Below are 24,946 nucleotides of genomic sequence, written 5' to 3'. Positions count from 1 at the left end.
AACTGAGAGAAATTTGAAAGAGGGAAAAAAAAAGTGCAAATCAGTAGTCTTGTACTTTTATCCTGCCTTTCCCAAATCACCTTGTTTTTGTCAGGCTCTGGGGAAGGCCTGCTGCCATCAGGAGAGAAGAGATGGCTTTTTTCTTAGGTTTCATGACTGTGAAGAACGTCCTGCAGACCGGTGCCAGCTGTAATCAGTGCAGGATCGATCCAAAGCTTTCTTCTGGAGTCTGTGGATGGCCGCGAATGGCATCCGTGTAACCAAGTAACTCTGCCTGCTTGTTTTCATGGGTTACTAAACCTTGAACTTGGTGATTTCACTCTGTGTTAAGTGTGGTGGTGTGCATTTAGCCTGTGAAACTGCAGGGAGCCTGTGGGCATTTGTGTGAATTGCCAAATGAATGAAGAGCAGACTATTTCTGTTGTCCTGGGCCGCTTTTCTCTGGCAGAAGGCTGGATGCAACACCGACAATGTTGCTGCATTGTTGTCGCCTGTCTTCAGGTCTTGGCCTCTCCTTAAGCTTCTCCCTGCTAGAGGGATCAAGGCAATCATCTGGCTTTTTTGCTTGGAAGATCTGGCTACGTGTCAGAAGGAAACCCAGTTGTCCAGTGCTGGGCACATCAAGAGTGGCATTCTTGATGCAAACGGTTCTTAATTCTCCCCATAATATACTTAACCTGAATTTTTGATCCCCCTTTTTCGTTTGCATCCTGCTAGCTTACTTCTGCTGAAGAAGGGCTGCTCCATTTCACTCTTTGGTTTGGATGTGCCTACAAGAGCCTGCAGCGCTGCCTTTGCAGTTGACCAGGAGGTTATTTGTACAAGAGGAGGTATATTTTAAAGCAGGGCTTTGGTCTGTGTGAGAAGATCCACCCAAGGAGTGCTCCAGCGGTGTTCTGCCAGTGGGGCTGTCCTGCAGGGCTGGTTGCAGCTCTCTGCGCAAGGGAACGCTTGCAGAACTGGACCTGCAGCTTTGCTGTGCCTTGTGTGATTTATGTGAAAGAGTTCCCATAGGCATGGTGGTAATTTTACAGTAGTGTGTGAAGTAGTGTGATCTGCTGCTTTCCAGTAGCTGCTTGTGCCCTATGCTTCCCAGCAGCTGAAGAACGGTGCTCTCCTCTCTCCCAGGGGCATGTGCAGTGTTTGCAACCTCTTCTTGGTGAAATGATGAAAAAGGTGTTCACAGAGTCTTAATGTTACTTGCTTCACACTGGAGATTGCAGGAGAAATGAGTATTTAGGATAACTTTAAAATGCCATGGATTATATGGGTACTCCCCATCAGGAAGGTAATATCCCGGTTGTCTAGGAGAAATTTTAAAATTACAAGAGGAACTTGCAATGCTGGTTGCTCCTGCTGCACTGTTCCTTTATGCTGTGAACTGTTACGGCATTTCACTGTCCTTCCTGGTGATGTTTGCTGAGCGACCTCTCGTCGGGAGCTATCCTTACCTCACTGCTTGGAAATGATCGGACTGAGAGATTTTCTTTTTACTGTGGCACATAATTCTGAGTTCAGAGCTTTACAGTTTTGTTTTGCAAAGATCTTGAAGAAAAGTGAAAAGCAACCTAAGAACCCCCCACCTTTCTTTTCTCCCTTAGTCCACAAGGTATAACATACAACCGTGACATGCCATTTGTTTTATTCGTGGGTTCCTTGTCGTAAAGGAGCGGTAGGGAGGAGTGCATAAAAATCACCCATTTTTGCTATTTTTTTTTCCATAGCCAGATTGTTCCATGTGTCTTTACATCTGATTTATAAAAAGAAAGAGTGTGTTGGGCTTAATCCACCGGTTGCATGCTGCTGGCTAGGTTGTCTCCCTCCATGAGCAGTCCTCATCTCCTGTATTTATCTGGAATATTTTAGAACATTTTAGCTGTCGCAAAAAATATTTGTGCCAAAGCAAGTGAGACGATTCTGACAACAAATCTGGCTAGGTGTGTGCTCTTATGGAGTCCGGAAGAGACCAACCGGCAGCTTTTGCTTGAGAGGAGCCTGTGGAGGACCACAGTCCTGGAAGTTGGGGGAGCCACGGTCCTGCTCTCCCACATGTCCCAGAACCTGGGTGGCAGCTGGTGGCTGAGTGGACCGCCCAGCATCTCTCCCAGGAAACCATGCTTAATATTTCCTTCGTAAAGCTATAGCTAAATCCTCCTGTAGTTCATAGACCTGTGTCTGATCAGATCTGGGAATGCTTGTCTTGAAAACAGGGAGGCATTTCTAACAGTGCTGCTGAGACAGAGTTGCTGCACACCAAGGATTTTGTCTTCACTGAGCTCAGTGCTTGTCTGTGCTGTGTCACGCTGTGTCCCAGGCAGATCCACCCAGGCTGTTACCCTGTCTGGCCTGTCACATCCCAAATATCTACTTCTTAGCTCTTTTCATACCCACTGTTTGTAAGCGTCTTTCCTCTCTGCAGCAAATGCCTGAAACCAAGCCTTCTTGGCTTTCCTTGCCCTTCTTCCCTTTTTCTTCTTGTATCAAAGGAGTGTATGGAGACAGGTGGGAGTGTTGCTTTATATGACAGTTAGTGCTATGGAGTAGAGGGGGATGAGAAGGTGAGAGTGGCTGTGTGGGAGAAGACAGCAGCAGCCAGCGAGGGGCTTCCCTCCACAACTCATGGGCGAGCTCCCAGCACTCCATGTTCGGGCCGTGCTCAATTTACCATCCATGCTTGTGTCTCCTTTCAGGAATGGATAATCAGACAGTGCTGGCTGTGCAGTCCTTACTAGATGGTCAAGGAGGTGTGACGGATCCATCTGCTCAAAATGTCAACTCCTCCACCGCCATCCAGTCAATGGGTGAGTCCTGGTAGGACTGGGAGAGAGAGAAGGGGGACAGGAGGGCTGCACGTCTCTTCCTACAGCATGTACTCATGATTATTGGAACAGCTGGGACAACAGCTGTATGTGTAGGGTGCTGCTGTGAATGTTGTGAGCCCTCAGCAGGACTAGGCAGAGCAGGAGGAAGAGGGCAAGTGCCCAAGTGAGCAGAGGTGGTTTTGGAGATGGTCGTGACAATAGACTTGACCATGCGTTTCCAATAAAGGCATGAAGGGAAGGAGCAGGTGCTGTCCCTGCCACTAGTGCTTGTTACTGTTCACATTTTTTATTTAATGAGCCATTCCTTATCCTCTGGGGATGTACAACTACTCCAGTCATTGAGTATCTCATCTGTGTGAATGAATATGGGAACCAGTCATTTATGTGCACGTGAACACTCATAGTGCTTGACTGGGACTCGCTGGGTGGATACCAAGTTATCCCCTGGAGGAGTTATAGTCTGTGTCCCCAGAAATTTTCTGCTTCAGGCTGTGAATCAGACAAGGAGGTACAGCCTTGTGAGTCCAACTGGATCAAGTGAAAAATGGCGTGTGCTTGTGTCGTTTGCTAACGCTGCAAATTTCATCTAGGACATGGTAACTGGGTTGTCTTCTTTCTGCTTCTAACATCAAGCAGAGGCACCAAAGACCAGTAGTCTTGCGGGGCAGGTGGCTTTTGGACACAAGCTGCCATTGACTCTGTGCTCTGATCCAAGTTACTTCCCTTCCTTTGTGCAACCTGAGTAATAAAATCTGCCTCAGCCAGCATAACGCAGGTGCTTTGGAAGAAGCTGTTTTGACTAAAAGCAGAGGGTGCTACAAGAGCAAGGCTGGGTTGGTTCTTCACGTTTTTGGGATGAGAAGACAGACAACAGGATTCAGGTTATGACAGGAAGACGGCAGGTTTCGTATATGGGAGCAGGGCTGAGATGGGCTCAATCACATCGGTTGGCTTTAGGGATAGCTTGGGATTGGTGGGGAGGGACAGTTTGGCCCTTGCAGCTGATCTCTCATAATGATGATGTCCTTGAGGTGCTAAGATCCAGAAAGCGTCTGTTTTCCTGTGACTGTGGTTGTTAGGTGTAGCACTGGGGAATGCAGAAGAAAGCCTGGAGCAGTGATCTGGTCCTCTTAATTGCAGATGATGAAGACGTGTTCCTCTGTGGGAAGTGTAAGAAGCAGTTCAACTCACTGCCTGCCTTCATGACCCACAAGAGAGAGCAGTGCCAGGGAAATGCCCCTTCTCTTTCCACGGTCTCACTGGCCACCAACAGTGTGTACACCCCCTCCATCACATCGGTGCAGCAGGCTCCAAGCGCCAGCCGGCAGGTACCGTGCTGCAGGCAGAGGCTCTACTGCTCTGTCGCCATGGTTTTGGGAGTGGGGGGGGACCTCTGGGTGATGCTTTTAGATCCAGTGGTGCCTCATGACTGACCTCTTTGCTAGGAGCCTTAGTTCTGGTCCTGTTGGCTTTTGACCTCATGGATAAAGCTTCCTGGTCCTCTGCAGTGAGGTGTCCTCCAGCACGAGTGTCTGATAGCCCTTTTTTCAGGACAGGAGGGGTTTCATATTGTCTGTGCTACAGCCAGACTTTGGTTCTACTGAAGAGCCCCACTGTCACAGGCTGGAAGGCTGGCCACATGCCTGGGTGCACGCTGCACAGTGCTCAGGGTGAAATGGCTCTTGCTGTCCCCTGGGCCGTGGTCTGGCTCTTGGGCAGAAGAGGAAGGCAATGTCTGGCAGCTTCATCCCTGCATCCCTCCTCTCAGTTTTCTGCAAACAAGCCCATATAATGTAGTGTGACGAGCCTTAAGGGAGTATCCTCTCTGGAGTAACTCTTCTTCCCAACAGACTCGGGAGCAAGTCCCTTGTACATGACATGTACTGTTCCTGCAATTGTGATGGTTTCTGAAGTGCTTTCAAACCAACTGTTTTTTTCAAGTTAACGTAGTGTCAGTGGATGGTGCTGCCCAGGGCTGCAAACATGGGTTGTTTCCACCCAGAAAATGAGACAGCCTCCCTCCCCTCCTATAATCTGACTCCAGTCTGAAGAGATGAGCCTGACGTTCACCATCTGCATCCAGAGCAGCCTCCCTCAGTTCTCCACCTTCCCTAGCTGGGGAAAGCACCCAGGAAAGGCCTGAACCTGTCTGTAACCAGTTTGTCCTGCAGATCTTGTTTAATAAACCTTGATTTGAATTGTAGCCAGTGGCCACTTTCTCTGAGTCACTGTGATATTTTTTACCTCCTTTTCTGAAGAACTTTTCTGGAGCTGCCTTATTGTTATGGCAGAAACTACCATGGACTCAGCAGGAAGCTGAAAGTAGATAATTGCTGTGGCTCATCTGCTGACCAGAGGCTGTGAAAGCAGAGACTCTCAGGTTCAGTAAAAAGCAGTGTCATTGTTTTTTGTTTATTGTTTTGTCCTGTTGGTGGTCCACAATGCATCCTTTTTCCTTTCAGCAAATTTCTACATACATCACTGTTCCCCCATCGCCTTTGATTCAGACCCTGGTGCAGGGGAACATCTTAGTCAGTGATGAGGTACTGATGTCGGCCATGTCTGCTTTTACATCCTTGGACCAGCCCATGCCAACGGTGCAGCCCCCGGCACAGGTAAGGGGCAAGTTTGGGCCAGGGCAGTCCTGCTGCATGGGGCCATGCTTGCACAGTAGGAGAGTCCTGTTGGTCAATCAGACTCTAGAGATCTGCTTCGAGGCTGAATCCTGGGCACCATCCCAGTGTGACAGCCAGGCTTGGGAAAGAGTGGAGGATAAATGACAGAATAACTCCAGGGCCTGCTCTCTTCTGGTGTCCTTGGTGCTGGATGCTCAAATCTTTGTAAGGTGATCTCTCCAGCTTTTTGTTGAGCCCCTGTATAATGGTTGGCTTCCAAAGCCTTTGTCAGTTTGCTCCATGGATCCCTCTCCTCCTGGAATGGTTGTTTTGGGCTCTCCCCAGGGATGGCCAGACTGTGTATACTCCCTATGCTCTGAAAATGTTCTTTGTAACCAGAAGGATTAAAAGCTTTAAAAACAAAGCAAGAAAAGCAGTGGGGCTCGAGTGCTTGGGTTTTGGAGGAGACAATGTCTACTGGCAGGTCATGCCAAGCCTCTGCAAGCCAGCACAGTCTGGTCCAACCTGGCAGTTGGACAGTGCTGCATTCTGTCAAGACATCATTGCTCTTCCTGCAGGTGCCATTTTGAATTGGGATTGGCAACTCATCACTGCTGCATTTTCAACATCTTGTCTGTCTCTCCCTGTTGTGGTTTTAGAGCAGCTTGAGTATGCACGCTGGGACTGGCTACCTCTCCCAGCCCCCCCCGCCTCCGCCTCCCCCGCCGCCACCGCCTCCTCAGCCTCCACCACCTCCCCCGCCGAGCATGGGGGCTCCAGGGCAGCCCAGCAGTGGCAGCAGCGGGGTGGTCGAAGTGTACAGCACACCTGCTCCTATGGCAGCAAACAGCACGGTGGAGATCCAGACGCTGGGGATGCAGCCCTATCCGCCCATGGAGGTGAGGCCAGGGGCTGACTGCAGGGGCTCTGTCCTCCTGGGCCTCTCCTAACAAGCAAGACTGCTCGGAAGTCACCTGGACTAGAAATGCAGAATTAGAGTCTGGGAAGATATGTTAGGTTATTTGACAATGATTGTTTCCTCTGGGAGAAGGTGCTGAACAGAAGAATATCAGCAAGAAGATGAGGATTCTGAGAGCAAGAGAAACAGTTAAAAGGGATGGGAGGACTTGGCTGGCACAGGCTTAGGAGACCTGAATGTCTGCTGTGGTTGAGGGATACCTGCAGGAGTTGGGAGTGAAAGGGAACTGAATTGAGGGGCTCACCTCCCAGAGAGGTATAGAGCACTGTGCTGCACACTGCAGGCTTAAGTGGAGAGAAGAATTCAGTCTAAATATCAATGAGCTTGACAAGGCAGCTTTTTCTAAAGGGAGGCACAGGCAGGGGTGGATTTATGGGTGGGTCAGCTGTTTGCAGCCTCCACATTAGCATTGCCATTCACAACAGAAACTACTGGGTGTGATAGATTTGTTGGCCTTATCTTTGTAGCTAGCATCTGATCTGGAAGTGCCAGTGGTCAGAAACAGACAGGGATGTTGGATACTTAGGCATAAGACAATAAATGAGGGACTAGACGGCCCCTTCAGAGTGTTTCTTTGCTGTCCTGTTCCTGCTGTAATAACTGCTGGATACTTTTTTGATGTTCAGCAGGAGATTTTCACACTGTGCAGGGTGTTAGTTTTAGTTAGAGAGACGTTGTTGGACTGGTGAACCAGAAATTTGATCCAGTTTGGCAGGAGGCAGAAAACTCAGCCAGGCAATAGCCTGGTGTGGGAAGTGTTGCTGGAGATGGAGGTTAGGGCACAGTATAACCCTGTGTAGCAAACCTGTTTCCATTGATAAATTGCACTGTTGCAGGTACCGAGCCAGTGTGTGGAAAGTCCTGTGTACCCTTCTCCTCCTGTGTACAGCCCTGGGAAGCAGGGGTTCAAGCCCAAGAGCACCAGCACTCCCACACCTTTGACCAGTGCAGGAGGAGGCAGTGTGGTTGGTTTCGATTCCATCTCTGCTGCCAAAAGTCGGCGCTGCAAAAGTGAGGGTGGGCTGCAGGAAGGTAAGTGTCCTTATAGCATTTGTCCTGCACTAACCTGTAGGCCACCGTGCTTATCCTGTAGTGGACTGTTGAGCCATGGGCTCTCTGGGCTCTGTGGGGCGGCACTGGCTGTGCATGCAGCTCCAGAGGAGGAACATGATGCCCTGCACAAAGCTATCAAGAGCAGGTGAAAGCGTGGACGTGCTTCTTGTCTGTCACCTCTGAGTGCATGTGAAAGGACTGTCACTGTGCTACTGCATGGGCGAGCTTGTGCTAAATCTCTGCAGCTACATGCTTATTGGATCACACCTGAAATGGGGTTATCCTGCAAAGTAAGGTGTTAGAGCTTGGTCCGTTCTAACGCAAGGAAGACTGCCCAGCTGCAAGGCCAGTGGGCTAGATGTGGCCTGGCCCTGAAGACTCTCTTCTCAAGGGCCCAGCTGACTGGTCCCTGCCCTGTGTTTCAATGCCTGTAAAGAAAACACGCCTGTCCCCAGGTGAGGCAGGACAGGGGCATGCCCCATTACAGGATGGAGGAGTGTCAGATCCTCTGCTGGCTGAGCCTGCCCATTGCTGGTGTGATGCAAGCACACATAGCTGAGTGACAAAGGAGGTCCCAGGCGTGAGGTGGCGGAAAGCCACATGGCCTTCCTCCCCAGGAAGTTTGGGCCTCTGGAGTTACAACCATACAGATGCTGGGGTTTGAGATTACTTGCAGAAGTGTGAATGATCATGCAGGCTGCAGCTCTTAGTCCAGAATTTCCTAGAACAGCCCACAGTTCTGCTGTTTTCCATTGGTTTATATCCCATCATAGTAGATAGAAGATGTAACTGACTGAACTTCTGGATGGGAGAATGTGATGGGTTGACCCTGGCTGGACGCCAGGTGCCCACCAAAGCCGTTCTATCACTCCCGCATCCTAATGTATTGGTTTTATGTGGCAAGGTTTTGGTAGCGAGGGGGGTTACAGGGGTGGCTCCTGTAAGAAGCTGCTGGAAGCTTCCCCTGTGTTCGAGAGAGAGCAAGCCTATACCAGCTGGCTCTAAGACGGACCCGCCGCCGGCCAAGGCCGAGCCAAACAGTGATAGTGGTAACGTCTCTGTGATAACATTTTTAAGAAGGAAAAAAAAGTTGGGACGCAGAAAACAGCCACGGGAGAGAGGAGTGAGAACATGTAAGAGAAACAAGCCTGCGGACACCAAGGTCAGTGCAGAAGGAGGGGGAGGAGATGCTCCAGGCGCCGGAGCGAAGATTCCCCTGCAGCCCGTGGTGAAGACCCTGGTGAGGCAGGCTGTCCCCCTGCAGTCCAGGGAGGTCCATGGTGGGGCAGATATCCACCTGCAGCCCGTGGAGGACTCCACGCCGGAGCAGGTGGGTCCCTGAAGGAGGCTGTGACCCCATGGGAACCCTGCGCTGGAGCAGGCTCCTGGCAGGACCTGCGGATCTTTGGAGAGAGTAACCCACGGAGCAGGTTTTCTGGCAGGACTTGTGACCCCGTGGGGGACCCACGCTGGAGCAGTCTGTGCCTGAAGGACTGCACACCGTGGAAAGGACCCATGCTGGAGCAGTTCGTGAAGAACTGCAGCCCGTGGGAATGGCCCACGTTGGAGAAAGTTCGTGGAGGACTGTCTCCCGTGGGTGGGACCCCACGCTGGAGCAGGGGAAGAGTGTGATGAGTCCTGCCCCTGAGGAGGATGAAGTGGCAGAAAATAACGTGTGATGACCGTAAACCCCATCCCCATCCCCCTGTGCCGCTGGGGGGGGTTGGTAGAGAAATCCGGGAGTGAACTTGTGCCCGGGAAGAAGGGAGGGGTGGAGGGAAGGTGTTCTGAGATTTCGTTTTATTTCTCATTTACCTTACTCTGGCTGATTTGTAATAAAAAGTGAGCTAATTTTCCCTAAGCTGAGTCTGTTTTGCCCGTGATGGTAATTAGTGAATGATCTCTCCTGTCCTTATCTCGACCCGCAAGTTTTTGTTATATTTTTCTCTCCCCTGTCCAGCTGAGGATGGGGGAGTGATAGAACGGCTTTGGTGGGCGCCTGGCGTCCAGCCAGGGTCAACCCATCACAGAGAAATATGCATGTGCTCTGGCTGATGGCTGACCTTGGTGAGTGCATAGGAGAGAGACAGAACTGGGGGCCTTCTCACTAATCCTGTGTCTTTTCCCAATGCCCAACATGCCTTTAAAGTAGGTGCTTTGTAGCACAGCTGGAAGGATCCCTGGAGTGGTTAAATGCCTGAAGGGGGTGCCCTGTCCCCTCCACTACTACTCTCCTCAGTACTTCTAGAGTTAGCTCAGGCTATGTTAAATATGTTTGTGCCCATAACCTCTCCCCAGACTGGCCAGGCAGATCTTACCCTTCCATAAGCCCTTTATTCTTGGTCCTGAATAGACATGTCTTAGGTTGAGGGCCCTGTGGTGCAGGGGGGATAGGGCTGTGCCACATGATCTCATTCCTGTGTGTGCTCTTGCTCTTTCAGGCAAACCCAAGTCCCCCAAGCTGAAATGCACTTACTGCGACAAGGCCTTTACCAAGAACTTTGACCTGCAGCAGCACATCAGAAGGTAACGGTGGTGCTAACCCAGACACCGCAGAGTGGCTAGGGTGGAGGTGGGCACAGCTCTACTGAGGGAGTCTGCAAAGTCCAGTAGACCTTGTGTTTGTCATGTCCCAGAATCTGTGCTGTGCTGGGAGGTGATCCTTCATCCCCCCTCACTCCAGGACACTTTCTCCCCAGTGGCTGGGGTGAAGGCTGCATTATGGATGTAATCTTCTTGCTGATTATGGGCTGGGACTGGAGACTTGTTTTCCTAGCTGACGAGACTTTGAAAGCCAAACCTGTTGTCACCTGATCACTGAAGCAGCAGCATCTCCACTGGTTGCCTCTGCCTTTTCCTCTACTCTCCCTCCCTAGCAAGCTGCAGCCTTCGTGTTTGCTGGTGTTAGCAAACCATAAGCCAAGTGGCTTACATAGGGAGCTGTTACAAGAGAGCTTTTCTTTGTCAGGAGGCAGCTGAAATCTTCAAGAGTTTTCCCCAGCAGAGTCTGCCGGACTCAGGACAGATGAAAAGGAACAAGTGGTGGTTTTGCTCCCCTTCCTGGCCTGGACTCTTCACATGACGTACTCCATGTGTTAGAGTCCACTCTTTCTCCTGAAGCAGAAGGGCAGAGTAGAAAGGCCTTTCTGCTGTGGACAGGGGAGAGCACATTCAGGGAGATCAGGGGACTGCAAGCTAGAAGAGACGTGTGTGCAGGGGAGGGAGGGGTGACAGGGAAGAAAAGGGTTATACCCCTGAGAACATGATGGGGTCCCCAAGATCCATGCAGAGACCCCAACAGTGAATGCCCTGGTGTTGCTGCAGAGCTGTTTCCCTCTCCCACTTCTTCCTTTGATCCTTTGATCCCTTGTTGTGAGTGTTTTTTTCTGTGCACCAGGCTTGTTTCCCCAGGCCTCTCACAATCCACTTACTCTGGTTAATCAGGTCTCAAAGCCCTTGTTTGGCTGGCCCAGGTGCTGATCTGCCAAGCAGAGTGCCTAATGCAGTCCTGCAGCAGCCACCCCATGACGGTCCATGCCTGAGGGCTGCCTTCTTTCTCTGCTGGCTGCTGATATGGTGCCTTCTGCCTTCAGTCACACAGGCGAGAAGCCCTTCCAGTGCATTGTATGTGGCCGAGCCTTTGCCCAGAAGTCCAATGTGAAGAAGCACATGCAAACCCATAAAGTGTGGCCTCCAGGGCTGGGGTGCACTATCTCCCGCAACTCCATCACAGTGCAGGTCATGGCCTTGAATCCCAACCAGCCAGAGGACGAGGAGAACACAGGTTTGCTGCCTGGGGATGGCATGTGCATGGGGCAGAGCAGTGATGTGAGGAGTCTGCACATTCCTGCACCTCCACACAGGGAGGGAGGGGAGACAGGAGCTGTGTATGCTGTTTGCATTCCTCCTGTGGGGTTTAGCAGCACACACTAGAGAGGCGAGTTGCATTTGCTTGACTCCAGCTGGCAGGTGCATCCTTTCGTACACCCAGACGCAGTGGATTCAGGTGCTGGTGGAGATAGTGGCTCCAAACTGTGCCAGTATGTGCATGCGGGCAGGGTGAGGTGTCTTCCCCCTTCTCACTCCCTGGCAGATGCAGCTTTGGCAGTGCATGAGCCACACTTGACAGCTCTGGTCTAGTGGCCAGACAAGTGGTTTAGCATAGCCCAGTGCTCTGGCTTGTTCACAATGTGCAAGTCATGCCTGGGCTGGGTCTGGCCCCAGCAGCCAACTGAAAATACTTGAGGCACAGAAGAGCTCCCTGCTGGCAGATGGTGTCTGGATACCTTTTCTGCTGGTGGCCTCAGTCCTGGTAGGACGGGAGGAAACGCAGTGACAATGTCATGTCTAGGACAAGGCCCCACTGGAGCTGCTCTTCACAGATATCATGGACTGTGAGCTACTGGCTGGATCTTACCTCCGTCTCTTGCCAGAGATGGGAGTAAATCTGGCTCCAGTTTGCTGGCAGAGGCCTGTTCTGCTGACTGCTCCACAGAGCACAATTATGTCCCTGGAAAAAGAGGCTGGGTTAAGGAGAGGAAGATGGAGTAGTCAGAACCCTTAATAATCTGTAGACAAATTTAAAACTACCCTATTAGAGAGTAAGATTCATCTGATATAAAGAATCTGTCTTTGAAAGGAAGGAAGAGCCTGGACCCAGAGCCAGGCCTGGTGTCTCTTGGCAGCATGGTGCTTGCAGAGCAGCTTTCAGAGCTGTCTCATGGTAGGCTGTGACTTTCTCTCTCCCTTTCTTCAGGTTTGACTCAGCCCTCAAGGAACCCTGCACCACCGCCCCAAGACATGAGCCCCTTGGACGAGAGCGAGGCAGGCAAACTGGAAGCCAAGCAGGTTGTCTTGATCGATAGCTCTTACCAGTGCCAGTTCTGCCCCAGCAAATTCAACACCTATTTCCAGCTCAAATCGCACATGACACAGCACAAGAATGAGCAGGTAGGGACAGAGGGTGCCCTGTGTTGGTGGTGAGATTGGGATGGGCTTCATATAGTGCACCAGCTCTCAGGGTCTGTCCTGAGTCTCTTGCTTTGTAAAGCTGCCAGTGCTTCCTATGCAGCTCGGCTCTCTGCATGTCTGGGTTGCAGCTGTGTGGTCTGGGTGGCTTTGAAAAGCTCTGCTGCCTCCACCCTGCTGAGTGAGAAGTCAGCCGAGCAGATTTGGGTGGCTAGAGAAGAAGCAAAGAAGCAAAGTCCAAAGTTTACAGTGTAGGTGGCAGCTCTCAGGTCATGGAACAATCACCACTAGGGTGTTGTGGTCTCACCCACTCAAGTGGTTTCAGGTGCTTACACCAACACCCCTTTCTCCCCACTTCTTTCTTAGGGGAGTGCCCTGACAATCCGTGTTTGCAGAACATTCAACTCACAGCAGGTTCTGCTGTTGTCTTCACCCGGAACTGCTGGCCACATATTGATGCTGAGCTGCTCTGCATTGTTCTTTAAAGACCCTTCCTCTGAGGAAGGCAGCAGAGGAAGGGGATATTTTACCACCACATTGTGTCCTGCTGCAGGGCAGGGTTTCACTGCTGTGCCCTGACTGAGCGCTGGTGTGGCTGTGGGCATGGTGGGATGCTCTGGGAACTACAGTGCTGCTTTGTTCATAACATCAGCTCAGCTGTTCTCTAGCACAGTGGGTCAAGGGGCAGTGGTCCCTTTCTGTAAATTACCCAATGGCAACGATTTTGAAAAAGGAAGGCCGCTCTGTCTGTTGGCAGAGGATTTTCCCTGTTTGTTTCCATGGTGTGCCACTGAAGTTGCTCTCCCTTCTTCTCCCAGGTGTACAAATGTGTGGTGAAGACCTGTGCTCAGACCTTCCAGAAGCTGGAGTCCTTCCTTGAGCACATCAAGAGCCACCAGGAGGAGCTGAGTTATCGCTGCCACCTCTGCAGCAAGGACTTCCCCTCCCTGTATGAGCTGGGCGTTCACCAGTACTCCCACAGCCTGCTGCCCCAGCACAGCCCCAAGAAGGACGTGGCCGTGTACAAGTACAGTAGCAATCGGTGCTCACAAGGCTTGTAGGAGTGAGTGGGTGCAGAGTGTGTTTGGCTGAGAGTGGTGGGGACATTAGAGGGAAGAGGGGGCCGTGTGTTCAGTGGCCGCGATTCTTTTGGGCACCCAGGTGGCAAATGGGGGGCCCCTCCACCAGGGTGCTAAGGCCAAGCACTTTGAATGCAAGGAACCTTTTGGAAAGACAGTGAAAGGCTGGGATCAGTTATGTGGGAAGATCCCATTACTGCAGGTCCTCTTGTCACCACTCAAGAGTGAGATGGGCACAGCTGAACCTGTGGTGGGCTGGGTCAGAGACCCAAGGAAGCCCCTTCCCAGCCTGTTTTCTGCAATTCTTAAACACCTGCAGCAAAGGGAGTGTGGGTTGTAGAAGCTGTTCCCAGAAAAAGTCTCCTATCCTTTTGCTGCAAAAGGATCTATTACCTGGGAAAGCCTTTCTATTAGTGTAGAGGAAAAGGGTGAGGAGTTCCACGAAGAGCTCTCTGGAGCTTTTGAAATACCTGTAGGGACATACAGGAAGAGTAAGAAGCCCAGAAGATACTGAAGTCACCTAGGAGCTTCATGGAATAAATATCTGCTACTTCTTGCATATAGGCCATGATTTCTAGTTATCCTTGCACTGTGGAGCTTCATCCTACAGCTTGCTAGTAGGGATCTTTGAGATCAGAGCTCTGCTTTTGTCTGAGGAGGTTTTAGTCTGATCTAAGGAAAAAGGGTTTCACAGCAGTTTACATGGTGTGAGTGCCTCTGTATTATTCACTGTTGATGGTGCATGTCCCCGTTGCCCATTATCAGTCAGCTTTGGCAGAGGTCTCTGGCAGAAATACTGCCAGGATGTGTGAGAACAGGTGAGTTACGTGGAGGGGGCCTAGGTGGTTTCAGAGAGGTGGCGGTGTAAGCCGAAGCTTTGTAAGGCGCAGGAGACCCCACATGGAAGCATGTCGCCTTGTGGCTGTCCCAACCATGGGTAACACTGCTGTTATGCTGTGACCCCACTCTCAGCTCTTTCACTGGGAGCTGCTGTCTTTGTGCAATGAAGATGGAAGGAGGTGTTTTAAGTAAGGTGAAGTCCTTACTTAGGGCTTGTATCCATGAGGAAGGAATGTGGAATATGTGCTCAGACTCCCATGGGAGTCTGTGTGGAAAAGCACTAGCTATTTAAAGGCTTCTCCACCCAGTTTTCCAGCATCTCCCCCTCCTGAAGGATGCTAAGTGTGAGTGTGATCTGGTTATGTGGGTTGCTGAGGTTTCAGAGCACCTGGGTGGTGGTGTTAGTGTCTGTACCAAACTGACCCTACCAAAAATCAACTGGGAAGGTGGCTGGTGAATGGGCTGGGCAGTCCTGCCTGGGGTCTGCCTGCGGTGTGGGGTTTGCTGGTTGTAGCCTTGTTCACAGGCTCTGTCCTTTCTCTCTGCATTCAGATGTGTGAAGTGTGTAAATAAGTACTCCACCCCGGAAGCCCTGGAGCACCATCTGCAGACAGCAACGCACAACTTTCCCTGCCCTCACTGCCAGAAGGTGGGTGGGTGACCACTGCCTGAGCTGGTCCTGGACATGTAGCTAGGGCTCAGGGGGATGGGAACCCTCGGCTCCCTTTCCTCTCCCTTCCTACCTCAGTACGGACTGGCAGGCTCACGAGGTGCTTTTTGGAGAGGCAGAGGTGATTGCACTCCTGACCTCCAGCTCTCTGGCCTCTCCATGCAGAGTATGTTCCTCCCTGCAAGTGCTGGCTTTTCTCCTGGGTCCCATTTGCTGAACAGAATTTGTCAGGGGAGCTTCCTTATTCCCACAACAGCACAGGACTGCATACTGGGCTGCTGTCCTTATTTCTTAAAAGCAAGCATACCAGGAGGAGCGAGGCTGGTTTTGGGAAATCCAAAAAGTGGCGGCAGTGCCTTTGACCCACCATGCCTGGCTACCTATGGCTGGAAGGGTTGGGCATGGAAAGCCCTGGGTCCTGTGGGAGCTTGTACACCTCCATTGCTGTCCTCATCTCCTGTTGCAACAATGTCTCTGGGTTCCCCCTCATTCCTCTCTTTTGGATGAGTGCTTTGTGTCCTTGGTAGAGAGAAACCTGTTTGAGTGATATGACTGGGACTGGAATGATGCCCGAGTAGGTTTTGGCTGGAAATACACTCTTCAGCACAGCCCCTGAAGGGGTTTGAGGGGCAGAATTTTGTGGGGTTTGAATTCTAATAAATTATTTTTTTGAAATCCAGACTAAAATTTGGACCCTTGCTCCTCTGTTTGTAGCAAAGGAAATGAAAATCCTGCAGTGGGGGCAGGGACAATCTCAAAGGAGTGACCACTCTGTACTGAGGTAGCTCAGGAAGGGGAAACGCACTCCTGCCATGGTTAGTAACCCATCTTTCTTTACCTGTCTTCTCTCCACTTCCCCCACCAGGTGACAGATGCCCTTCTGAGCCTGGGTGGGACTTTCAGCATGCAGCATAGGGGCTTGAAAGTCCATTATCTGCAACTGTATTTTTTACTTCTCTTTGTATTCGTACTAATATTGCTGTTTTCTGGAGATGCGAGAGCACAGTCCTGGGTACAGAACTCCTGGCTCTCCTGTCCTACCCTCAGATTTGTGCTTGAAGCATGCTCATTAGGAATTCACTTAACTTGGATATTTCCAGTATCCCCATTAGCAAAAGGAACCATTCATACTGGCTTTATAAAGACCATGAATGGGAGCCTTTGGTAACAGATTATTGGGAAACACAATCTGAAGTTAACACTGTGGGAAGGTAGTAACTACTGGGGGTCCTTGCCCAGCCTGTCCTACCGCTGGCTTTGGTGGGAGTCTGGGCATCCATCTGGGGTGCTGGTCCTCAGCAGTATGGTGTTACAAAATTTAGCAGCAAGGTTTCAGCTTATATTTTTCTTAAGGATAAGAAGGTTTTGGGTTTTGTTTGGGTTTTTTTTGTTTTTTAAAGCTCTGTCTCTATTTTCCTTGTACAAAACTGTAGGTTTTCTCAGTGTGTCCTTTCTGAGAAAGCAGTCACCATGAGCTTCTTCTGCTTTCTATACAGCCTCCCATGCCCGTGCAGGCTCAGTGATGTCCCTTGTGTGCTGCTGGCTCTTAGCCTTGTTTTTGTGCATTAACAGGTGTTCCCCTGCGAGAGGTACCTGCGCCGCCACATCCCTACGCATGGTGGGGGCAGCAAGTTCAAGTGCCAGATCTGCAAGAAGTTCTTTCGCCGGGAGCACTACCTCAAGCTGCATGCCCACATCCACTCGGGTACGGGCTCCCCTGGTACCGCAGTGCTCGTTATCTCTGTATCACAGTCCTTGCTGCATGCTGTAATGCCCTGGCTGTTTTCCTGATAACCAAGAGTAATAGAGTTGAGTGTACGAGTCATTTGTAGTAACATGAGTTCAGGAGATGTATGGTTTTGGTTCAGCCTCATGCCCAGTGCTGCACCAATTAGAAGTGGGACACAGAGGTGGCTTCACCACTGTCTGCAGTTGCAGAAGCTAAGGAAGCTGGCCCTGGAGAGCAGGAGCAGCACACAGTGTGGATTGTATTCATCCATTTGCCCATCAGGGAGGGTAGGGAAGCTTGGGGAAGTTTGTAGAGAAGCAGAGTGGCACAGCTGCCATAGTGAATCCTGTGTGACTGGACTCTCCCTGACTCTTGGTCTCTTTTTTTATCCAGGTGAAAAGCCCTTTAAGTGCTCAGTGTGTGACGCAGCTTTCAATCGGAAAGACAAACTCAAGCGACATATGCTGATCCATGAGCCTTTTAAGAAATATAAATGTCCCTTCTCGTACGTAGTGTGTCTCCAGCGTGGCAGCATGTCTTAATGGGGTTGGGATGGGGTTTGGGATGGAACAAATGTCTCTTGCAGGTACCCTAGGGTGCCAATCCACTGCTGCATGGGGAGGTAGGAATGCTGCATGCTGTTGACCTGGGAACCTAGAAGTCCCAGTTCTTTGTCATTGTCTTCCTGTGGGGCCACATCATTTCATCTCAGTTCATCAAGCCCTGTAAAATAATGCCTGCCTACATGGGAGGCTTGGCGGGGTTGCACCTGGGGAGCACTGGGGAAGAGAAGGAGTATTATTTGACCAAAAAGCACAAGGCTGCCTGAATGATGGGCTCTCCCGGATTGCCATGTCTTGAAAATCACTTGGCAACATAGGAGCTAATGTATGAGCCAGGGAAACCCAGGTTTATAAGGTACATTCCTAAATCCATGGCACAGCCATGGGCCTTCTGAGATAGCCAAGACTGACTGGTTTCTCCCTGCTCCAACCACCTTGTAGCTCCTTCCAAAGTATTTGTCTCCAGCCAGGATCTTGAACCTGCTGCTTTTAGGAGCATTCATAGTGAGACACAGGCCAGAAGTCACGTGTCCCTGTAGCAGCCTGTTTATTTCTTGCCCCTCTCCAGAAGGGCTGAAACAGTGGAGCTCCTACTGTGACTGCACCCAGGGACCTGGGTTGTGAATCTCTATGGTCCAGGATCCATTTATACATCGATCCTCAGCTGATTCATGCTGCTCACCAGCATTTGTTGTTCTTACAGAAGCCACACGGGCTGCAATAAAGAGTTCAACAGGCCTGACAAGCTGAAGGCTCACATACTGTCCCATTCGGGTAAGTGCAGCTCTGCCCATACCGCCAGTGGTTGGGAATGAAGTGGCTGGGATTTGCTGTGGTGCTGCAGGAGTGTGTTAGAGAAGCAGTAAGCCTGAGAAACAGGAGATAGCAAACTGTGAAAGTGTGTCTGCTTTATATCCCCAGAAGCGCAGGATGTTCCCTACAGGTCCTTTCCCTGTGGTGTCCCTCCACCCGCTGCTCAGCTAACACAGCTACTGTGTAGTTTTCTGTGAGAGAATTTTCTACCGAGTGTGCTACAGTGTTTCTCAGATACAGACCTAAATTCTTAATATCATTTATTAGCTTTAGATTTTTTTATCTGTGTTGATGCAAGCCTGGTAAGTGAGCTTGCATTTACAGCTGTGTCTAAGCTTTGGGCTGTTTTCTAAGGCAATATAAATCTGTAGGCAGGGCCTGCTGGCAAGATGCAAAAGCAGAGCTGGATTACTCAGTGTGTTTGCTATCAAATGAATATCCAGAGTGCTCTGACCACTCCTTCCCAAAATGAGATCTTCTGGGATTTGATTCCATTCTCTCTGTGTTCCAAAGCCAATGCTGCCACTCCTAATAAAGGCAAATAATTTATTCCCATGCCCTAGGGAACGTTCTGTCTTTTCTCTCGGGGTAAAACTGAAAGTCTTTTCTCATGCCTGTCATGTCTAAAGCCCTGCAGAGTGCCATCAGATGGGACTGTGCTGACAGTGCAATGGATGGTTTGTTTCAGACTGTACATCCCCATACTTGGGAGAAAAAAAAAAAAGTGAAATTTTTTTACTTACCAAATACACTTGAAAAATACCAGAGTTTAACACTTTTGCATTTTCATCACAACTACCTGACATTTTTTTCTGGTGATATTTTAATCCTCTTATTTGAGGCAAGAACTATTGTTTTAGCCCATCCTAAACAGACATTCAAGATGTAGCTGCTCACCCTTTTCTTGCAAATTTGCCTCGCACAATGTCTCTTTAGACCATGGGGTTTTTGATTTGTTTTCATTAGCAAGCTGTAAAAGAATGAGGCTTCTTGGGTGGGGAGGTGGCTGTTTCATGCTTTTATTGGGGAACCATCTTCTTGGAAGAGGAGATGAAGCTGTCATGCACTCCCTTGGTGCGGTGCAGATTTTCCTGAAGATCTGCATTTTGATGCAGGGTCTCTAACTGAGCTCTCTCTCCTCCGATGCTCTGTGCAGGGATGAAGATCCACAAGTGCCAGTACTGTAACAAGTCCTTCAGCCGACGAGCCCACATGATAGAGCATCAGCGCTCGCACACTGGCAACTACAAATACCGCTGCCCCACCTGCAGCAAAGGCTTCACGCGCCACAAGTACATGAAGGACCACAAGTGCCGGCTGGGCTCACCCAAGGACAAAGACCTGCAGCTCAGGAAGCCCCAGAAGAAGCGGGTGGTGCGGGGGCGCAAGGCAGGCCTTTCCCTCCCCAACCAGCTGGGTCTGGCAGAGCTGAAGGACAGTGTCACTGGGGAAAGCCTGCCCGAAGGTGGCCCTAACAAAGAACCGTTCCAGGAGTCAGACGCAGTCCTGTCCATCGTGGTTGGTGGGGCGGGAGCTGCTGACTCGGACCTTGTTGTTCCTGGGCAGCCCAACAGCATTGCATCCAATTTGGCCCTGGCAGAACTGCAGACTGCCTCGGATGGCCCCTGCACCATGCTGGCTGTCCCTGTTTACATCCAAACGACAGAGTGATAATGTGTACAGCCACTGTGTGGCCGAGGGCTGCTGGGCCTGTCAGACTTGGTGCTGAAATTTATCCCAGTTAAAAAGACCAAAGCTCTTGTGGGGAGGTAGATGGATATGGGAGAGAATGGCTTTCATCTCCACTTGTTCTTCCCATCCTTGAGCAGAGGACTGCTTGGAAGCCACCGATGGCTACAAGGCACTGAAGAGACTGGCTCCATTATTTCTTGTCCCTCTGCATCACTGGTCAGCCTAGGGCAAGAAGTCCTAAGATCCCTGAATCAGGGTAAGAAGAAGGAGCATGCAAAGTTGCAACAAACAGAGCTGCTGCAATCAGGTGGCTTTGCAAATCACAACCTGTCTCATCTGTGGTTTTTCTGGCCTAAAAGCTGTATTGCCCAGTATTTGGGTGGCCTTTCTGAGAGCAAACAATTGATCCTTCCTAGTGGAAGCAAGTTCATCCTGAGATCCTTTGGGAACACTGTTCAGAAATACCCTGATAGACTTATCTCTGGTATCTTTCTCCTCTCTGTCTCTATCAGTAGAAAGATAACCTTGTCTGTACTACATGTGTTATAAACACCGTGGACCTCATGTGCCGTGTGGAGTTGGTGGGTAGGAGCATGTGTGTGTGTTTGCTCTTCTCTCTGGTTGGTATTCTCTCCACAGTGTTTGTTCTTTTCGTGGTTTTTCTCCATATCCAAGGATCTCCGAGTGCCTTAGACATCAATGAGTCAATCCTTGTGACAGCTAAACGTGACACGTTCTGTGTACAGCGGCGGACACTAAGGCCTGGGTGAAGTGACCTGTCCAGGGTCACGTCACACAGGAAACCTGTAATCCACAAGCCAGTTTTCTAGCATTGGCTCTGGACTAGGTGCTGTAGGGTACTTCTGTGCACTTCTCTGTCAGCTGCTTCCCAGCCTGCGCATTCCCTTAGCTCAGTTCTATGGGCCAGTTGTTAGTAGTTTCAGTGGGTCACTGGCAGGTGGGGAGTTGATGCAGTTAGGTAGCGAGAAAAGTCTGGTGTGACTGGGAACAATTTCTGTTGTCCGCTTGGCTTCTCCTCTCTGATTTCCTGAGTCCCAAAGCCAGCACGGGAGTACCAAACCCAGGAACTGAAAATTACCATTGTGTGATGTTGGTAAAGGAGCTGCACGGGCACGTCTGGAGCCCAGAGTAGGTAGGAGAGCAGGCAAGTGTGCTGCTCCCTTCCCTACTGCCCTGCCAGGCTCCTTCCTTCCTGTACTGCGCTCAGCCTGCGGTTTTGTGCTGCCACAGGATGCCCTGACTGTTGTGGAAGGGAACTTGACCCAGACCTGCGCAACACCACTGCCACCTCCAGGTCCTCCTGGGATGTGCTGTCCCCACGCTCTGCTCTCCCGTGCTTTCTTCCTGCTCCGTATGTAGGCGAGCCAAGCTGAGCTGAACTTTCTCTGGTAAATTTGTGTGATGAGTTGCTAAATTGTAGATGCAAAATGCTGTATTTCCAGCCTGCTTCTCTGGAGGTGGTACACAGCAGAGCGTAGGCCCCGTCAGTCCTGGATACCGAAATTCTGGCTGTGAAGTTCCCTGCCTTACTGTCTGGGAAATGGTGGGTGTTTCTGGCTGCTGGAGCAGTCAGCCCAGTGTTACTGGTCTGACTGGCCTGACCCTGATGCCTGCCTGCAACCTGCCTGAGCTCCAGCCCGTTGCTTGACCTCAAGGTGCTCTTCCTGCCTCCTTGCTCAAATCTTAAAATCTTAAAAAGAGCAGCTTGCAGGGACAGTGTGCTGGTGCCATGCCCATCGTCCTGTCTCCTCCTGGTGGCATGTGCTCCCCGACTGCACCCAATCTAATGACAGGTTACGCTGTCACCCCTGGAAGACTGTCACACGGTTCTTGTCAGGATGGGTCCTGCCACCAGTTCACTTTGCTTACTCACTTTCCTAACTCACTTTTTGCCCATTTCACTTTTTTTTGGTGATGCTTCTGTACCTCTTGCTGTTCGCAGGTGTTAGGAAATGGAACACAGGGCTTACAAGAGGAGGCTGGGAGAAGGGGGGTTGTTCGGGCTTTAGAAGAGGTTAAGGAGAGGTCTTGCTGCTGCCTACAGCTGCCTAACAGGTGGGGGTGGAGAAGGTGGAACCAGACTCTGAGAGGTGCACAGGGGTGGGACAAGAGGCAACAGGGACATGTTGGAACATAGCAACTTCTGACTCGATATAAAGAAAAGAAATTTCTACCAAGAGGGTGGTCAAGGGAAGATCTCGGTACAAAATTCAACAGAGCATCCTGCTCTGAGTGGCCGTGCTGGGAGGAGGTGGCTGGACCGGAGACCTCCTGATGGCCCTTCCTTACATGTTCCCGTGCTTCTGTGAAATGTCTTGTCTGCTTTGAAGGGCAGCGTTTATTTGCCCACAACGTTTGTTTTAAATACTTAGTTCTCACAGGAGGGGAACAGTATCAGGAAATAGTTTGCTAAATATACTTTTCCTCCCCTCTGCACCCGCACTGTATCGTGTCATTATGTGGTCTCTGGCGCTTGCTGCAGTGTTGCAGTCGGGTCTATTTTGAGATGATGATGTCTGGGTGCAGCACTACTTCAGCTTGGAGGCACCGTCTGGAGGCCTGGCCTTTCCTTCCTGTCCCCAGCTTTCCACCAGCCCTGCGCACAGGGCAGCCATCTAAATGAGATGCTGGAAGCTGGTTTCCACTGGCTACACTGAGTGTAATTCAAGGAGTGGAAGCAGAGCCGCAAAACAGCCTCGTACGTGACTGTGGGACATTGGGGCTGAAAGATGCCACCCTGTTTGCTTGATAGGTGTTTGCATGTGTGGTAGTGTTGAACAGAAACAAGTGTTACCAAGTTTTATCTTGAGCATAACAACTGACCTCTTAGAGTAAACCTCAGTGTGATTATGTGTAAGATAACATAACAGAGGTCCCTGATCAGAAGAGAAGCTGGGCTGGCTGGTTGTGCGGCTCTGGCCTTTGGAAGCTCTGTAGATCTGAGTCCTGTGCATGTCTGACAGATGCTGCAGTGCCAGGGGGACTGGCAGAGGAAAGGATGTGTGACTGCCTGCAATTGTGGTGGCTGCTATCCCCTGCTTCCCAGCTGGACTGGCTGCACAGGAGCAACAGCAGGTCCTGGCAGCCCCTGCAGAGCTGGGTAGGTGCTCCTGGAGCCTCACTGCCCTTTCTGTGGAAAGGAAGAATAAATGCAGTTATTTAAAACAACAACAAGCCCCCCCCCCCCCCCCCCCCGTAGCCATACTGCCTGCAGATTAAATTTTGACATGGAGAGAGATGTTGTGGGAAAGAGAATTTAATTAGAAAGCTATCACTGAGATATTGTGAGTTACACGCAGACCTCGGTGCTATTCTGTATGCAGGGACTGGTTGTGCGGGGAAGGAGCCTCATCACAGCAGGCCACAAGCTTCAGAAACCCTCTTTCTTCCTCCTTGTCCTAGTCTTGTCCAGCTGCCTAAACTCCTCTGCAAACCTGGAGTCAGTTAAGATGTCTACAAGCCCTTCTATTTCCTGCTGGCCAAAAGGGAAGAATTGTACCCAGAATTTTACTCCATTTCTGTTTCTCTAGCAGGGGCCTGCCCACTGCTCAGCTGCGGCATGGGCTGAGGCACATCTAAGCTGCTCAGGGCACTGATTTTCTCCCAGCGTCTTTCCACAGGACTGGTTCCATCCTGTGTCCTGGGCACAATCGTTTTCTTTACAAACCCACCATCAGAAGCATCTTGGCATTTTCTGGAAGGTCCCTGGAGCACCCCAGGGCCAGAGCCAGAGCCATCCTCTGGGAGAACTGGAGCTGATACTGGATCAGAACGAAGGTCTATGGGTACTCAGCCTCCACTTCTGACAGCAGATGCTTGTGTGAGAGTAAGAAAAGGGCAGGTAAAAGCTCTACCTCCCCTTGTACTCTTCAGCCTCCAATGTTGTCAGCTGGGGGGGCAGGGGGGAGGCTCTCCTGCCCTGGGAGAGGTTTCTATAAACCTCAGTGGATTTTTCTCATGTATTTTTTTTTTTTCTTACGTGTCCGCCATTACAACATTAGCAAGGTAGAATGAGGCAGGATCCATTACACAGCTTTGTTGCTGAACTCTCACCTTGTACATAAGGAGGCTGTCTTTCTGTTACCCATGCAGTGCTTTTTCCTGCTTGCTGAGGAAACAAAAAGGGTCTCTTGCCCAATAAGCTGTTGTTTGGCTCATTTTTCCTCTCTGCCATTTGGTGTGTATATGCTGGCCTGTTTTACAGAGCACAAACTAGTCCAACCCTGCTCAAAAGCAATGATTAATTTTTTTTGGGTGATTTCCAGTGGTAAACACTACTATTGTCTGTTATTAATTAACTTGTTTTCACACCACCACTGTGACTGGAAAGGGGGTGTTTATTACTTTTACAGATGATAGAGGCCAAGGCACAAACAAACGCAAGTCAAAAGTATTCAGTAAAGGTTAGTACCAGGCTGAGGCACTTAAAACTTCATTTCCTCATTCGACTTTGGACTCTGTATGTAGGTACTGCGGTCATATAGCATGGAATTATGTCCATACTGCCTCCACAAATCAGAATGCGTGACTGAAGTGTCCAGGAAATGAGGAGTTCACAATTAGTCACCACCAATTAAGCAACTCCGACTCTGGACTGTAATACTCGATTTTGTAAAGTTGGCAAGCTAAGAAAGGGAAGTTAAAAAAAAGAGATTTCAGCAGGTGTTGCCTCAATACCTTAGCGGGCTGTGCACAAGTGGCGGAGTTTGAGCGGTACGTGAAGGCCGGTAGGCGACAGCGCTCTGCCGTCACTTGCTGCGCGGACTAGCGCTAGAGGAGGCTTCGCACCCGGGCCCGCTCACGGCGGGGGCAGGAGGCTCCGGCCCCGGCTCTGCCGGCGCGATGGCCGCCGAGGGCAGGCTCCCACGTTAACTTCTTCAACCGTGGCCCCGCGTGCCCGGTTTCCCAAGGCACCTGCCCCAGCCCTGTCCGGCCCTCGGCGGCGGTTTCAGCTCCGCCTTCCTCACCGACTCACGCTCCTTCCGCCTTTCCCCGCCAGACGCGGCACACGCGGCCCGAAGCCCCCGTGGGCCGGGGCCCCGCCCCGGTAAGGCCCGTGGGGCAGGCAGAGGCGGCGGCGGCCTCGCCCCGGCCCTTCCCCG

General features: G+C 50.8%; 1 protein-coding gene across 1 annotated transcript; it reads left to right on the top strand.

Annotated features, from left to right (window-relative positions):
- The first annotated feature begins 812 nt into the window (after positions 1–812).
- ZNF341 (zinc finger protein 341) lies at positions 813–20,387 on the top strand. The gene is made up of 15 exons (XM_010584051.1): positions 813–830; positions 2,691–2,801; positions 3,963–4,150; positions 5,285–5,437; positions 6,097–6,336; positions 7,253–7,448; positions 9,911–9,995; positions 11,063–11,253; positions 12,226–12,419; positions 13,256–13,464; positions 14,909–15,005; positions 16,599–16,731; positions 17,149–17,260; positions 18,022–18,092; positions 19,288–20,387. Exons 2-15 carry the CDS (start codon positions 2,693–2,695, stop codon positions 19,800–19,802), a joined length of 2,493 nt encoding a protein of 830 aa, XP_010582353.1. The 5' UTR covers positions 813–830; positions 2,691–2,692; the 3' UTR covers positions 19,803–20,387.
- Positions 20,388–24,946: the final 4,559 nt, after the last annotated feature.

The sequence above is a fragment of the Haliaeetus leucocephalus genome, unplaced genomic scaffold, assembly GCF_000737465.1.
Source record: "Haliaeetus leucocephalus isolate CR32 unplaced genomic scaffold, Haliaeetus_leucocephalus-4.0 Scaffold933, whole genome shotgun sequence".
NCBI classification, from domain to species: Eukaryota; Metazoa; Chordata; class Aves; order Accipitriformes; family Accipitridae; genus Haliaeetus; species Haliaeetus leucocephalus.
Note: the sequence above shows the minus strand (reverse complement) of the source record. Positions and strands in the feature narration are given on the sequence as shown.

Bases quoted from the DNA above. Each gene is read 5' to 3' on its own strand.
- ZNF341 (XM_010584051.1), top strand. From the start codon at position 2,693: ATGGATAATCAGACAGTGCTGGCTGTGCAGTCCTTACTAGATGGTCAA. The intron at 2,802-3,962 runs GTGAGTCCTGGT...TCTTAATTGCAG, and splicing joins CACCGCCATCCAGTCAATGG to ATGATGAAGACGTGTTCCTC. The intron at 16,732-17,148 runs GTACGGGCTCCC...TTTTTTATCCAG, and splicing joins GCATGCCCACATCCACTCGG to GTGAAAAGCCCTTTAAGTGC.